At 50.2% G+C, this 15,537-nt stretch overlaps 2 protein-coding genes across 3 annotated transcripts; one reads left to right on the forward strand and one right to left on the reverse strand.

Annotated features, from left to right (window-relative positions):
* Positions 1 to 3,597: 3,597 nt before the first annotated feature.
* Positions 3,598 to 14,639, forward strand: MLF2 (myeloid leukemia factor 2). The gene is made up of 10 exons (XM_075510941.1): positions 3,598 to 3,923; positions 4,408 to 4,492; positions 7,901 to 7,977; positions 9,917 to 10,043; positions 10,509 to 10,544; positions 12,044 to 12,097; positions 12,523 to 12,648; positions 13,002 to 13,161; positions 13,250 to 13,490; positions 14,050 to 14,639. The coding sequence occupies exons 2-9, from the start codon at positions 4,472 to 4,474 to the stop codon at positions 13,426 to 13,428; spliced, it is 780 nt and encodes a 259-aa protein (XP_075367056.1). The 5' UTR covers positions 3,598 to 3,923; positions 4,408 to 4,471; the 3' UTR covers positions 13,429 to 13,490; positions 14,050 to 14,639.
* Positions 4,483 to 7,418, reverse strand: LOC142414080 (uncharacterized). Of its 2 annotated transcripts, XM_075510955.1 has the most exons (4): positions 5,989 to 7,418; positions 5,619 to 5,736; positions 5,454 to 5,523; positions 4,483 to 4,800 (listed from the first exon to the last, which is right to left on the reverse strand). In XM_075510955.1, the coding sequence occupies exons 1-4, from the start codon at positions 6,156 to 6,158 to the stop codon at positions 4,526 to 4,528; spliced, it is 633 nt and encodes a 210-aa protein (XP_075367070.1). In that variant the 5' UTR covers positions 6,159 to 7,418; the 3' UTR covers positions 4,483 to 4,525. The 2 variants fall into 2 exon arrangements, 1 of the variants encoding a protein (XP_075367070.1); XR_012776971.1 differs by lacking the exon at positions 5,454 to 5,523 and having other exon boundaries at positions 5,579 to 7,418.
* Positions 14,640 to 15,537: the final 898 nt, after the last annotated feature.

Here is a 15,537-nt window from a genome sequence, read left to right on the forward strand (position 1 = left end):
GGAGCGAGGCTGCTTTTCCCGCGCTGTGTCGGCGGCGGAGGGAGGGGGCGGGGCCCAGCTCGCGCGCGCGTCGGCAGGGCAGTTGGCGGGGGGAGGGGTAGCGAGCGCGTCCCGATTCCCCATATAAGGCGGGGACTAAACGGGTGGGCTCCTGATTGGGCTATTCAAATGAGCCGTCCGCCTGGCAACAGGCTTCCCATTGGCTGTTCGGTGTAGGCGCTCTGGTATGGGGGGGTGCGGGTTGCTGCAGTGAGGAGGGAGGGGCCGCGGGCACGTGGGGCGGTGGGGAAGGCGCGCGAGGGACGGAGGGCGTGTGGTGGAGGTCGCCAGCGCTGCGCCCGTCCCCGCGGCCTGGGAAGCGCTGCGGGGTGCTGCTGGGCTCGGCTCCCGCACGGGGCTGGCCTCCCCTCTGGGGGGGATGTCCTGGCTGGCGTCCGGGGCGGCTTGTGAGGAGAGGGGCCTCTTTGGAAGCACCTGGGGAGCGTGGGGTGCGGGCAGCCCCTTGTGTGCAGCCGGCGCTTAAACTGGGGGAGCCCTTGGTGGCGTGAGCGGGGCTCCCCGCGGGGCCGCACCCCGGTGTCCTCCTCAGCCTACGTGATACCCCACGGTAGCACGACAGGTGTTAGAGCCAGGGCCCCCGTGAGTCCCCTCCTCCCTCCGCCCCCGACGCCGCGGCGGGCGCTCGGCAGCCCCAGGCGATGGTGGGGCCCCGCTGACGCTCTTCGCTGGGGGCAGGTCCAGCTGCCAGCCCGGCCTCCCGCTCCGGCGGCGAGGCGGGGCGAGCGGAGGGCCGGCCGGGCAGTATACAGTGTGCAACAGTGACCCCTGCCGCCTCCGCAGCGCCGTGCCCGCCGGGCTTGGAAAGAGGGCTCTTCCCGCCTCCTGCCCGCGCCCGTTCCCGGCCCTGGCCGGCCGCGGAGGCGTCGGCGGTGCCTCCGGGCAGGGGCCGGCCCGCTGAGAAGGATCACCACCCGGGTATGAGTCTCCTTTTAAACAAAAGTCCTTTCTACAGTATGGCAGGTTGTGTCTTGCAGCTGCAGGGATTTGTTGCTAACTAAACAGATGTTCCTATAGCCGCACTTCAGACTGTTGTTTATCAGCTTGAGCAGATCGGGACGAGTAAATTCCCTTTAGCTTTCCCAGAAGATTTATATTGTCCCACTCTTAGTCACAGGCACACTCAAAAAATCTGCATGCATTTGCAAGCCTCCGTACAAAACTAGGTATGCACATGAATACATATGGATGTACATGTGTACACAGCCATTCTCACAGGTACAAGGCAAGGTTATTAATCCATCTGGTTGGAAAATGTATTTAGGCACACAAGCCCTTCTTATCCTTCTGATACAAACTCAGTAAGTCTCTGTGCGAAGTCGGGATTTAGAACTGGTGCTGTGAGTTTAATTGAATCTGTTTCTGTTTGAGCATTTAATAGAAAAAGCAATTGGTGGAACAGGGAGGGTAATAAGTACGTATCTCCTGAAGGAAAGTATGAAAGAGATTGGGTAAATTATAATCGGTGTGACAGGGAGGTAGGAGGTCCCCACCTTGTCATCTCACCTCTTCTGCAACTACAGCTGCATCTCTCAGATGATCTGGTTAATCTATGTTCTTTCTAGCTAGAAACAGTGCATAGTGCCTGCCCCAAATAAATTGTCATGTAACCCAGACACACACATCTATAGACCAGTATGGAAATACCAAAGCATGAAAACAGATGCATTATTTCCCCCCCCCTTCTGTTTCATAAGCCCCTCTGGCCAACTTCTCAGGTGTAGCTGCTATCAGCATTCAAGCCCTGGTTTGGTTCAAGTACCCCTCTTTCATCCCTCTCTTCTGCAAAAACAAAATCTTAATTTCTGGAGCTATGCCCAAAAATAGGAGCCAAAAAAATATATAAAGTGGCTAGATGTTGTTCCTCTCTGCTTCTGCTTGTCAGGAGATGTGTGGCTCATGGCTCTGCTGTTCTCTTCACCAGTCCAGGTTTTTAATCCTTTCCTTCACTCAGCTACTTCACTTCAGCTCAGCTACTGAAGATGAAAAACTACATCAACACGCATCCCTTGGCATGTTGCACAATATCATGTTGTATGCACGTTGTCATAATAATGCACAAACAGGCCTTGACACAACATCCTAGAGGGGAGAAAGCACGGATTATATTCAGTGATGTTGCTGTGCCCAAAGCACATTGTGGACACAGACAGCACACCCACAGATGCAAACAGACAAGCACCTGTTTGTGTAAGGGAAGCCTGTTTCCCACAACCTGTAGGATGGGGACACTTGGTCAGCTCTACAAACCATTGTGCCACCTGTGACCTCTCCCTTCCACCAGCACTTGCAGTGTGCAGCCCTATGGGGCAAAATATGTTTTGCCTTCCATGCTCCCCACCATATACTCTGCAATTTTTACCTCATCTGTTGCTTCTCAACTTTTGCCTCGTACCTGTATTCTTGGCAGCGTTCTTCCCGTGGCCCTCTCCCTGGCTTCCCTTTGCGACATCCTTTATCCCGTGTACAAAATTAATCTCGCATCCCCCCCTTCATTTTCCACGTGTCCCATTTCACCCTGCATGCCTGCATCAAGTATGTTTTTCCCCTTAAGTCCTATGTGAAACTCTTCTTCATGCCTTGTGACATGCCTGCTTCTGCATCCCAACTCTTCTTGCCCTTCAGATCCTGATGGTGGGATTCCCTTGGCTTCTAGTGTGCAGCTGCTTCGCTCACACCCTGAGGGCATCCTTTAACTGTCTCACCTGACTCTTCCCTGCATCTTTTGTTCCTCCATCTGATTTGCACCACTCTGCATTTCATCTGCTGGATCGATTTGCAGCTTTTCTCTGCTCCCCTCTCCCATCTGTGTTTTTCCCTTTGTTGCAAATGCGAGTATACTCATTGTGCGGTCTGCAGATGAGAGTCCCTTTTCAGTATGTTCTGTAATCTTTGCCTCAAGTTGCTTTGCCAACTCAGCAGAATATATTCCATCCTTTTTGGAGTCTTATGTCCTTACACAAAATGAGGGAGGTGCAGAAGTTACATAATATATCATCGTTTGGAAACATGGACAATATGTGTGTCTGCAGCCCGGAGAACAATATGGATGTAATTTTCTCTGTACAATAAGTTACAATTTTTGTGCTGTATGCCGTTTGTGCTTTGTGTTTATGCAGGTGTGTGCATGTGTTTAGATGCAGTACATACCTATTTGTGTACAGTGGTGATATTTTCTCTGTTACATGCATTTACTTTTGTGAGTATAGTTTCTACTGAGGCATGTGTTAAGCTTGCATGTGTGTGTGGGCATGTGCTTGCATATGTGTCTGGGCTTTCATGCGTGGTATGTATTTTTCTGCTTCTAGCATATGCAGGGTGCATGCCCCTAGAAGCAAATATTTATGCATTTTGTTGTAATACCTTGCTAGTCTTGTCACTGTATTCTGCTGGGGAGGGCGGGGACTTTGTTGTTTATGTTGAAGGCAGACTAACTCTGAGCCATTTTCTGAGCATAAGCAAAACACAATACTGGGTATTTCAAGAATTTTATTTTGTGAGGTAACTCATAAGTGGTTCCAAAACTCTTCCAAACTGTTTGTTGAACAACAAACGAGCAGAAGGTTGTGTATTTGCATTAACTTTTCTTAGATTTACATAAATTCAGAGACAGAGAGTATCTGTCCTTGTACTTAAGGGTGAAACTAGCAAAATCTTAATGTGTGGCGGGAATGTGTTTGAATGCATTTATGTATTTAATCCACACTGTCCATCTTTCTGTCCTGTGTCCATTAAAAATCCAGGCAGATAATCAGTTTTGTTCTTCTTTCATGGTGCTGTATCCTGAAGTCAAGAGGATAATAGAGGATAATACCCAAGAATTCAACCACTGGCCAACTTTGCATTGGGAAATGGCTTCGTGAGAGGTAACGCATTCAAATAAGCACTACGGAGGGCTGGGAAGCAAGGTAGGTAACACGACAAGAGGAAGCAAGAGGAGTAGAAGGGAGTGATGAGGGGTGACACAGCCTGTCAGAAGACTGGAAAGGGGAGGATGGTTTTGAATCATGATTTTTGTGAACCTCTCTTTGCTAACATAGCACAGATGGAGGTCGTGGTTCTCACTCACAGTGTGACAGACAGATTCTTAACACGAGCAAAATATTCTGAAAGTAATCGCTGCCACGCAACACAAGCTGCAGCCACCACAAGCTGGCTCTAGCATCCCAAATATGAACGGTCACATTTGAGGATCAAATCAGAGCCGTCCTTCACTCAGGGTGCCCTTCATCTGACGTCAGAGTTAGTTGTTGGGTGAGGATTACATAAGACAACAGATGAAGGGAACCAATGAGGAAATGGCTGTGGGTAGCTCTGACTTCTGATAATGAGGATTTCTTTGTCTTACAGGCATCCACAGGGGCCCTGGAACATTTGGACGCATTAAAAGGCCGTTGCTGTCTTCCTGGCCACAATGATTGGTCCCTGGAAGCAGCAGATAACAAGGCATGATTTTTCAGCGTAGTGTTTATTTACCTTCACCACGTGATGCTTGGTTTGCTTTTAAAATGCTCCCGCTGTCGCTGCACCCCGGCTGACGGTGCCGCTGAAGGCGATGGGGGACGCTGGGGGGAGGTGGCCTGGCAGCAGCGGGCAGTAGGCGGGAGAAGGTGGAGCTGAGGGCAGCGGCGCCATTCATCCCTCTTTCATTGTGCCCTTCGCTCACCTCCTCTTGGCTCCCTGCTAAGCTCCTTCTTCCTCCCCTCCCCCCATCCTCCACCGCTTCCAGCACAACCTGGACAGCTTAAAAAAAGAAAGAAAGGAAATGGAGAGACGTAGGTAACAGCTTTTATTAATGAGAGGAAACAGAAGCAGCCTAAATAGCGAACATGACAGGAGTAAGATTGGAGTCTTGCTTGTCATTCACACCCTCACGTGCTTTGTTATTCTAACCATCCCCTTGGTGCACGTTAGACATAGTGTGGTGAGTACTATACAGAAACCTCTCCTACAAATAGTGCAGGAATACAGCTTCTGCATTCCTCGGAACCGTGGGCTTGTCCACATTCCAGAAAAAAAGGTTGCGTTTCCAATTCCTCCTTCCAGGGTTTCACCCAGTGTTAGCCACCAGCACGATTCTTTGCAAGCTAGATTCCCTCAAGATTTGCTGAGGTGGTAGTATCACTGGTAATGTAGTCTTTGGTAACACACGTTCATCAGGTGTAAGGACTGCCCGTAAGGCTACAGAAACATCCTGTAAGACTCACAGCCTCAGCCCCCAGTCTCATAAACTCAGCCCTTTGGATTGCAGGCCACTTGCAGAGGAGCAGCATTAGGGACAGAAAAAGGATCTGCAAAGCAATGTGTGTTCCAAACTCCATTCCATTCCTTCCCTATCTCTGTGTTTGGAAGGCAGCAATGCCTGACTTTGTATTTGGAAAAAAACTGAGTCCTACCATCTCTAGGACATTCCAGGAGTGGGAGGATCACTGGTATCTGCGGGCAGCAAGTCATTTTATCCCAGATCTGGGTAGAAAAAAAGAAAAAAAATGCTTACATTCTTGCCCAGGAAGCTCTTTACCTGCCTTTGAATCCTGCCACTCAAGGTCAGCTCCACATACTCTAATCAAACACCAGGAGAGCCTCACAGCCAAAGGAGAATACACCAAACAGGAAATGCTTTCCAGACTGGACATCTCTGAGGGATGACTCAGGGTTGCAAAAGAAGAGGCAGAGAGGCTGAGGCAGCATTAGTAGAGGCTCTGTATGAACTTCAGTGCTCACAGATCAGCTCTGAGCTGATGACAGGAGAGTGGTTCAGCAGTTCACTTATGAACAGCCTCCCTCAGGAGCACTGCCCGAGAGTTCTGTCACTGCTGAGCCCGTGCCCTGCCCATGGGATGTGTCTCCACCTCACGATCCTGCACCACTGTGCTATCCACAGCTTCCAGGTTGTGGACATTAGTTTCAGCCTCTGAAGAATGCGCTTACTAGATACACTGGGGGACATCTGAAGAGTCTTCTGCATATGCACAGGCATGGGCCTCCAGTGAGAGGTCCTCTATCCTTTCTGGACAAGCAGTTCTGAGACCTGCTGTAGCACAAAGTATTGCCAAGTCCCCTGTGCAGTCCACCCCAGGTGAAGCATGCTGCCCAGTCATTTTCCTCTGTCAGACTCCGACACCCAAGGACATGGCTCCTGCCACAACCCAGGAGTTCGATTTCTCAAGCACATCTTGCAACCTGCTACTTCCAGCCTTCTGGCATGGGTTTAGTCTGGCTCCTGCACACAGCCAGCAGGACGCAACAGTCAACAAAACGACCACTAAGGAAGCCTGCGCTGGTCTCAAGCTGGAATGAGTCCGTCCGCTCTCTTCCTTCTAATCCAGTGGAGCAGGTGGTAGCTAAAGGCAACCAGCATTCCCCCAGGATGGTGACAGAGGCTGTCATCCCACCAATTTGTGGAGGTTCCCCGCCACCACTGTAGGGGCACGCACCGAGTACCTGCACTCCGTGTGTGGTTCCCGGCGGCTGCCCAGGGGCAGTGGTGACTCTCAGCTGGCTTACAGAGTATCCTCTGCGTTTCTGCCAGGCAAAACACTGGTGTGCATATGCTGTCCATGCTCTCAGCGCAGGCAAGCAGATCTGTCAGTTGCCCCCTGCAAGCCCAACGCTGCACAGGAAGCCTGGGCTCGGTGCCGTCCCTGCAGCAGCCCAGACGTAGCTGCAGACTCCGGCAGTGAACCAGCTGGGCAGCAACCACTGGGGTTATCGTTGTGGTGAGCTGCCAGGTGGCAACCTCCATCTCCTCTATGGTGTCCCCTGGCCAGTGAACATGGCAGAGGCACCTGTGACCACGCTCCCTCTCGTTCTGATCCTTCAAGCGCTCACCTTGCCCGTCAGCCGCCCCTCCTCTTACCGAGGCGGGACGTGAGCAATAGCCCCGGTGCCTGTCTGCCATCGCCTCTGCCCGAGGAACAATGGCCGCTTGTGAGTGGGGCATGTTTTCACTTGCTGCCACCTGCAGCTTGCTCCCGGACCCACCAGGCAGTGCCGCGCGCCGGGCCGGGTGGCGTCAGCGGCACCCCACCGCTCCGGTTCCCGCCGCTGCCGCGCCGAGGCCTCCCAGACGGTAAGGCAGGCTGCAGAAGCCACCACACCGGCGTTCGGCCTACGACCCCTCAGGTCCGGGGCGTCCTCCTCCGGCTGGCCCCGCAGAGCCGGGCCCGGGGCGCCCCGTTGGCAGCGGCGCGGCTGTACGGGGGTGCGAGACCGCCCTCACGGCCCGCAGGCCGGCCTGATGGTGCGGGCTGCGGGGTGGCGTCCCCCGGGCCTCCCCGCCGCGCCCCGGGGAGCGCCTGGCGCCAGGGGGCGCTCAGCTGAGCAGCCCTTCCGGCCTGGCCGAGCTCCGGGGCGCGCGCGCGGCGACGTCGGCGAGGGGCGGGGCCCCCCCTTTCCAGCTCGCCTTCCTCTGGTAAGCGCGTCGCCGCCCGGGCCGGGGTGGGCGCGCATGCGCAGGGCGAGCCGGCTGGCGCGGGCGGGGCGGCAGGGGTGAGCTCGGTCCCAGGCCGCGATGGGCGCGGAGGCGTGAGTGGCCCGCAGGTGTCCTGCTGCCGCGGAAGGGGAAGAGCTGCGCCCGCCGCTCGGCAGCCACCGGCGCGCCAACAGGCAGGGGAAGGGGCGCGGCGGACGGGGCCGGGGGCTGGGCCCGGGCCCGGACCCGGGGCCGGGAGGGCCGCGGCGGGGGTTCGCGGTCTAGGGCGCCGTGGGGGGAGCGCTGCCATCACCTGCCCAGCATGTGGGCGAGGCAGGAGGCGCGGGGCGGGGGGGGGGCGGGCGGTGTCGCTGCTCGTCACTTCCCCGCCCCTCTGCCCCTGCTGTGCTCACCCCCGTCTCGCCTCCACAGAGGCCGCCCCGGACCGAGGGAAGCATGTTCCGGCTGATGAGGGATGGTGAGCCGGAGGACCCCATGTTTGCCATGTGAGTCGAGCTGGGCATCCTCTTGGGGGCGCGGGGGGCGGCACGGCGGGGGGGGATGTGTGCTGCGGCAACAGATCATTCCCGGGGGGCTGGGGCGGCGGGTGTGCGCTACCGTCGCGTCCGAATAGACGGGCAGAGGGCCCTCTGGGCTGCGGGAAATACCGCAGCGCAGCAGTTGTGTGGAGAAAAATACAAACATTCTCTTAAGGGGCAGCACAGGGAATAACCTGGTTCGCGTTGGTCCGATTTCTGTAATATTAGAGTGTGGTCTTGGAGGAAAGCATAATTATATAAAGTAGGCTAAAAGGCATTGCAACTGTCTGAGGAAGAGACGGCTGGAATACCTCATCTTTTTCATTGCGTAAGGATTTTTTTTTTTTTCTTATGCAAAGTAGGATTTCAGTTCAGATAGATAAAATGTACTGTTCTGTCCAGGTCCAGTGTTTGTTGCTGTTATGCACAGGAAATCATTAATGGAGCTGGAGAAGACTGCTACAGCAGTTGTCAAGTTGTAAGGAACTAAGTAAAGAGAAGACAACAAGTAGTTTTGAAACATGAGTCTTGAAATCTAACAAAGGTCCCAAGAACTCTTCCTGGGATTCCTTTTACTGAATGTTTTTGTTTCTGACCGCAGTCCAGAGATTGGATGCTATTGATAAATTTTGGCAGTGAAACTAAGTTGGCAGTCCTTGCCAAAGCGGATAAGGAATAGACTGTAATATAGTAAGAATTTGATTATGTTAAGCATGGCACTAGTAGAAATTTGGTGGAATTAATTTATGTAGAAGAATAAAGTCCGTTTTTTGCTTATAAAATTGGTAATCAACAAGAATTTTATAGCTGTAACCAGCTGTAAACAAATTAGCAGCAGAGGAGACTTTGATGTCCCAGTTAGTCACAGAATGCCTGTGTGTTCTCATTGATGTGCCAGGTATGAGTCTAGCTTTTATTATGGGAAGCATTTCCTGGAGAAACAGAAAAGCATTGGTTTGTAGTAGGTGCTTTTGTGATCTCAGGAATATTCTATGCTGTTGACGTTATTTACGCTGAAGAGGCACAAGTGCAGACTATAAGATGCGCAGAGAAATGCTATGGTATTTCCCAGACTTTTTTTACTGTGACCATTTGTCCTTATTCTCCTTTTTCTCTCCTTGCTCCTCCAGCATTTGTGAATGTGTACAGCCCTCCAAGTGGAGGCTGCAAAAGAAGGAAAGGAAGGAAAACCAGTTAGGGACCCCAGTTGTTGTTCCCTTTCCCTCTCAAATCTGCAAAAGCCATTTGTGGTCTCAACCTCTTGACAGGTGTACACATAACATTGTAGGAAAATAGCAGGTGAAGACTACTTGGGGCAGAGGGATGTCACACAGTGTCAGGCCATACAGTCCATTTTGGAGGTGTCAGTCTTGCATTTCAGTGTATTTGTGTGTGTGTATGTGAAGGGGTGAGAGGACAATAACTAGGAGTGTGTGCTCTCTGGTCCCATTAAGCGTAGTCCTCTCTTTGCAGCCAGGAGGATCTTCGTGCACCTCCCTGCAAAATGAAGAACTGTTCTTCTAGAAGGGTTTAGTTGTTTAGCAAGAGCTGTTAATGTAATGGGTTTTGATGGTACAAGAGGAAATGAGTATGAAGTGATGGTGGTACCTGGACTGCATATCTGAGAAGTGGCTTTCATCTGTTAGAGCAATGAGGTTCTGGAATGGCCTTGGCCATGCTTGGCCCTAAAGCTTTAGTGGGAGCAGAACATCAAACTACTTCTGAACAGATGTCAGTTAGAGCCTGAAAGGGATTCTGTGGTGTAATACCTTCTATTACAAGGAATAAGATGGGATCCAGAGGTCCCTTCCAGCCTCAAGGATCACCATAAGCAACACTGAGTTCCTGGGATTCTGGATTTTCAACCATCCCTTCCTCACTGTTGTTCTCTCAACCTTTCCAAAAGGGACCCTTTTGCCATCCACCGGCAGCACATGAACCGCATGCTTTCTGGAAGTTTTGGGTTTGGCCCGCTGCTTGGCATCACGGATGGGACCACACCTGGGGCTCGCCAGGCTGGCCGTAGGATGCAGGTAAAAGAGGGGCTGAGTACAGGATAGGATTTCTTAAACTGCCTTGTTAGCTTCTGTCTTCCACCATTATTGGGTTGGGCATGCCCCTCGCCTTCACATGGATGGTGGGCGCAGAATTAATCTCTAAAACAGTGGTGTTCTTGTCCTTTTCTTTACTCCGCATGCATTAATACGTTGAATGCAACTGCGTTCTAGGTTGAATGGGAGGAAGGGAAGAAATATGTGTTATTTTTCAAGCACATAAATCAGTATAACTGGGAGAAATTTAGCAGCATCACCTTCTGTCTAGTTTGTTAGGGGTGATATGGTTTGAACTGCCATGAGTCTGTGGGGCACTTTCTTGACCTGTTGTTTGGGTCTGAGTGTTTCCAGTTCTGTTTCTGAGGATGAGGGTGTTCTGAGGAGGATCTAGTGTTTGGCTGTTGCAAGGTCATGCTCTATTCTGTTTTTCTGTTGTCCTGGCAGGCAGGAGCTGTTTCACCCTTTGGGATGCTTGGCATGGTAAGTTCTCTGTTTTTCTGGGTCAAATTAGAGGCTTTCCAAGTAGTGGCTCCATACTGAGATTCATGAGCGTTGTGTGCAACTGATGCTAAAATGTAGCCATCTGTGAGCAAGACCATCTATCCTAACGGTAGTGAGGGTGGGAAGGCGTGAAGAGACCAGAATGAGCTCTAGATTTATAGTAAACAGAATACAGAAGAGGGTATTGAACTGAAACTGCAGTCAGCTGGTTTCTCTTGAACCTCTCTCATTGAGTTGCTATATGACTTCAGGCCTTTCCCTTGTTTCCCCTCTAATGTTTTAATCTAGTCTGTGAGTTGTTTTATAGGAGAGAGTCTAACTCTGTTTACATGGGGAGGTTGTATTTGCACCTTGACCAGAGAAGAGCTCTGTTATAGCACAATATTTCATAGGAATTGGGACAGTTAATATCCAGGAAGAGCAGATAGTCTCTTAATAACCTCATATGTCTGAAAAGAAGCTTTGGATCTGTTTGGAGGTAATGGAGGAACTGTGACAACGCAAGGAAAAGACTTAGCCATCAGTAGGCAAAGGAGATTATTGAACCTCCTTTGCCAATGGTGGTGGATGGAAAAGCCAACAGAATACTTGAGGTGAACAAGACTGGAATGAGAATGTGTGTATGTGAGAACACCATGCTTGGAGCATGCTGATCTCTGTCATCTACTAAAATAATACAGTGGAAATAGGTTGTTCCAGATCCCTCAACTTTAGCTGCCTTGCTCTGCAGGATTGCCTCAGTGAAAGAGACTAGGCGTCCTGGAATTGTTGTAGCTCAGAGAAGGACTAATAACGCAAAAAGATAGACTTAAAAGGATAATAACATTGTGTGTGAGTACTGCTCTGCTGGAAATGAGAACAAGAGGCTACTCGAGGAAACAAAAAAAATGAGCAAGTTTAAACTGACATAGTAATTTTGTTTACATATTGCACAATTAACCTGTGAGACCTGATGGCCCAGTGTATTACTGCAGCCTTTAGGTTTACAGGATTAAAAAGTCAGGTGCTTGTAGGGAAGATAAGAAAACTTGTTATTATGTTGGAAAGAATACGATCAATGGAAACTTCCTTGTGGTTTAAATTAAGAGTTGACAGTGATGAGGTGAAAACATCACCAAGGATGACTGTCTTATAGTTAAGATCACTGTAAGTGCATTCCTGAGATTTCTTGTCTTAGCTTTGCTGAGTGCGTGGACTCTCAAACCCCAGTGCACTGGGAGTCACCCAAACTAAAAGAACAACCTTTGCCATATCCAGAGATCTGGAGAGCCAGAACAGTTGAGCAATGCAACCTGAGAGAATGGAGAGAACAGCAACCCCAAATCCTGTTTTTTTTTCTGCACTACTGAAAGAAAGAGAAAAGAACAAGTTTTTTCTTCTTAGGCAGCAGGTTTTGTCCCTTGCAGATAGTTTGTTGTTCTTTCCTCCTGTATCTTTCCAAACTGACTATTCTTGTGTTCTCTTTTCCTTTTTATCAGGCAGGTGGCTTTATAGATATGTTTGGGATGATGAACGACATGATTGGAAACATGGTAAGAAAGCTGCATAAGCCAGTCTGTATCAAGGGGAGTACTGAGGGCGCTCCTGCCATCCTCTCTAAGGTCTCCCATCTTACTTTGCTGCTTTGGTATTGGCTCTGCTCAAGCTGCCAAGGTGGCAGAGGCTGTAAGCTTTGCTTGCTGACCAATATGGAGTGATAGAGAGCTTGTTCCTGAAGCGTATCAGCTGAGGGCAGGGAGGAGAGATGGGTGAGGAAAGAAGTGTGGGGGTAGACTTACTTAGCAAGAAACAAGAATTAATTTAACAGGAAGATGTATTCTCCAGAAAGATGGACCCATGGGGATTATATTCTTCTTCTTGTAATTTCTTCCTACTTCATCGTATAGAGAGAGAATTAACTGCCATCTCTTCTTTCCTCCCATTCGTTCTTTGTACCATTCCCCATTTCTTCTTGCAGGAGCATATGACAAGTGGTGCTAACTGCCAGACATTTACCTCCTCAACTGTCATCTCCTATTCCAACCTGGGTGATGGGCCCAAAGTCTATCAAGAGACCTCAGAGATGCGTTCAGCACCTGGCGGGGTAAGGAGGAGGCTGCAGTGTGTCTTCCCAGCACAAGGCTGCTGGTTTTGCTGTGGGTGGATAGACTTCATTTGGTGGCTCAGTGCTGGCCACCCACAGCACTTCTGCTTTGCAGTTGGTTGCAGTTCGAGGAACGTGTTGTGACTCACTGAACCATGCTGAGGGCCACTGGGAGGGGATGGGAAGTGCTGGCAGGGGGGAATCCATTTTTCCCTCATCATTATGTTGCGTCTGACATCCTGGGAGTGGTGGCAGTGCAACGTGACTGAAGTACTGCAGGCAAGAATCAGAGTGCCTTATGGGGCTGGGAGAATGAATTAAAATGTTGATCCTACATGGGAATCTGCCCTCAGATCCGTGAGACTAGACGGACCGTAAGGGACTCAGACAGTGGCTTGGAACAAATGTCGATTGGACACCACATCAGGGAGCGGGCCCACATCATGCAGAGGTCGCGGAACCATCGCACAGGTGACCAGGAGGAGAGGCAGGACTACATCAACATGGATGAAAGTGAGTACTGTCCGTGTCCTCTTCCCAGCAAACCCAGGTGCTGCCTCCCCACCTCCTCTCCATCTGAGCTTGTTCTTTCCTTACGTAGGTGATGCAGCCGCATTTGATGATGAGTGGAGGCGAGAGACATCCCGTTTCCGGCCACAGCGGGGGCTGGATTACCGACGTCATGAAGGCAGCAGTGGCCGCCGAGCTGAAGGGACTCGTCTTGCGATCCAGGGCCCTGAGGATTCTCCCTCCAGACAGTCTCGTCGGTATGACTGGTGAACCCAGAGCAGACGTTGTGGGGGGTGCAGCATGGCCACCCCCAAATCTACCTACACGCTCTTGTAAGTCTTAACAAGTTTTTTTCCTCATCTTCCACTGTGCAGTTGCCTCTTAGCCATGTGATTTTTTTTTTTTTTTTCATTGCCCCAGTCTTATTATTTTGAAGTGTTGGTTGGAAATGGGTTTTCCCACTTAATCTAGAGAGCAGGGGCAGGTGGGAGTTTTGAGGAAATACTGTTTTGAATGGGAAGGTGGAAGCTGTTTAAGTTAGCTCTGTCATCAACAAAAAAGTGTGGTGTCAGCCTTAACTGACGGTTGAAATGGTATGAAATGATGTAGGATCACAATCTGTAGAGTATTTATACTGTCATTGTATAGAACTTAAAGACCATGGGCTGTCAATCCAGTTTGAAATACAAGTAAGTGCTGGTGTCTGCTCTCCTGTGTTTTGAATAGGGTTCACTAGGATGTGATCTAGTGCTTGAAAAGGGACTTTTTTCCTTTTTTTTTTTTTTTTTTTGATGTCTAGACATGAGGTTTAAACATGTCTTTCTCTGTCTTCTGTGCTGCTTTCTGGTCACCTCTTACTCTTTTTATGTTTTCCGTTTCCCTTCCTCCCAGGTACAGACAGTGAAACTCTGAAGCCCCTTCAAAGCACCATTTGGACCCTCCTCAAATTTAGTATTAACCTCCCTCCCACTTAAGAATTGAAACAAAGCAACTAATCTTCTGCATTGCTCTTTTTTGCCCCATTTGGGTGCTGCAGTGGGGCATGGGGAAGCTCACTGATGTGCAAGGAACGCATCAAATGCCCATTCCCTTTCTGCTCTCCTTTGGTTCTGTTCTTTCTGCCAGTAGTGGTGGGCATGAGGAGCCGCCACCTTGCCTCTTCCATCCTTTCCACTCTTCCTGTGCTGGGTCGGGCTGGTTCTGAAGTTTGTGTTTAGTCCCCTGTGAAAGAAATATGAGGGAATTCTGCTATTACGCTGTGTTGGTCCCCTCACTGGGACAGAGGCTTTGATTCCTCTCCTGCTCCTTGGTGCAGCTATGGATAAGCAGAAGGATGTGTGTGTTAGAGAAGGGAGGAGCAGAACAAAAGCTGGATCAGCCTGTGGGCCCCCCTAACCCCTCTTCAGTCAGCTCCCCCACTTTTTTAATTTGTGAAACTTGTAACTAGATGTTTACTGAATAAAGAAACAAACTGTAAAGAATTGTTGGATCAGTCTTTACCTTCAGCTAACCTGCTGTCATACCTGCGTACCTGCTGTGGAATTGAGTAACCTCTTTCATATCCTTGGGAAATTGCTGAGGAGAAACTTGGTGTTTAATTCTAAGGCTTTATTTTCTTATAGAAAATAGCCTTATAGCCTTCTCATATAGTTACAAAGTGAGATAATGCTCAACACGAAAATTGTGAAAGAAGACCCAAAACCCCACCGTTTGCAAAAATACCCTTTAATTGCTGTATTTTGCTGTGCACTCAAGGGAGATTGGTTGGTCTTTCTTGCTGCCTGGTCATCTGTGCAGCCCTGAATTGGGCTGCTGGGGTTCCTGCACAGCCAGGGAATATTTCCATTATTTTCTCATTATTTCTCTGCAACTGAGGCTGACGTTGTTACGAATGACCTTTTCTTAACTTCTTCAGTATTAGATGAAACTTGAGAGGCATTAGAAATACAGGACTAGGGAAGACCTCCTGGGTTCTTGGGCTAGTTTCCTGCTCCAGCATGCACCCTTATGTAAACCTTTTCATCAACTCATTTGGAACAGAAGGCAGGAAATAGATGCATGACTCACACTTGGAAGTGGCATGCCGGGATCTTGCTGTGTATCCCCATGTTGTATATATGGGCACTAACAGAGGGACGGACACCTTGCTGAGGACTGACTGTCTTGCCCTGCAAAAAGGATGCAGAATCCAGCCCCTGAAAGCTTAGGGCAGAGTTTGCATGTGTTCCACCCTTCAAGGAGGTGCAGGGCAGAGCCTTAGCTGGTGGCAGGCTCTGTCCCCACTTCCCTGTGCTGTTCTGTCCCATAGTGAACCCCAGTAGGAGTCCTGGTCTTGAGGTGATGGCTCCGTGTCCGAGTGCAGTTTGGAGAGGTGTCTGG

This window comes from Mycteria americana, chromosome 1 (genome assembly GCF_035582795.1).
Source record: "Mycteria americana isolate JAX WOST 10 ecotype Jacksonville Zoo and Gardens chromosome 1, USCA_MyAme_1.0, whole genome shotgun sequence".
In the NCBI taxonomy this organism is placed as follows: domain Eukaryota; kingdom Metazoa; phylum Chordata; class Aves; order Ciconiiformes; family Ciconiidae; genus Mycteria; species Mycteria americana.

Bases quoted from the DNA above. Each gene is read 5' to 3' on its own strand.
- MLF2 (XM_075510941.1), top strand. From the start codon at position 4,472: ATGATTGGTCCCTGGAAGCAG. The intron at 4,493-7,900 runs CAGATAACAAGG...GTCTCGCCTCCA, and splicing joins TGATTGGTCCCTGGAAGCAG to CAGAGGCCGCCCCGGACCGA. The intron at 10,545-12,043 runs GTAAGTTCTCTG...CCTTTTTATCAG, and splicing joins CCTTTGGGATGCTTGGCATG to GCAGGTGGCTTTATAGATAT.
- LOC142414080 (XM_075510955.1), bottom strand. From the start codon at position 6,158: ATGACTGGGCAGCATGCTTCACCTGGGGTGGACTGCACAGGGGACTTG. The intron at 5,524-5,618 runs GTATGTGGAGCT...TTTTCTACCCAG, and splicing joins TCTCCTGGTGTTTGATTAGA to ATCTGGGATAAAATGACTTG. The intron at 4,801-5,453 runs GTAGGACTCAGT...TCTTTTTTTAAG, and splicing joins CCTGGAATGTCCTAGAGATG to CTGTCCAGGTTGTGCTGGAA.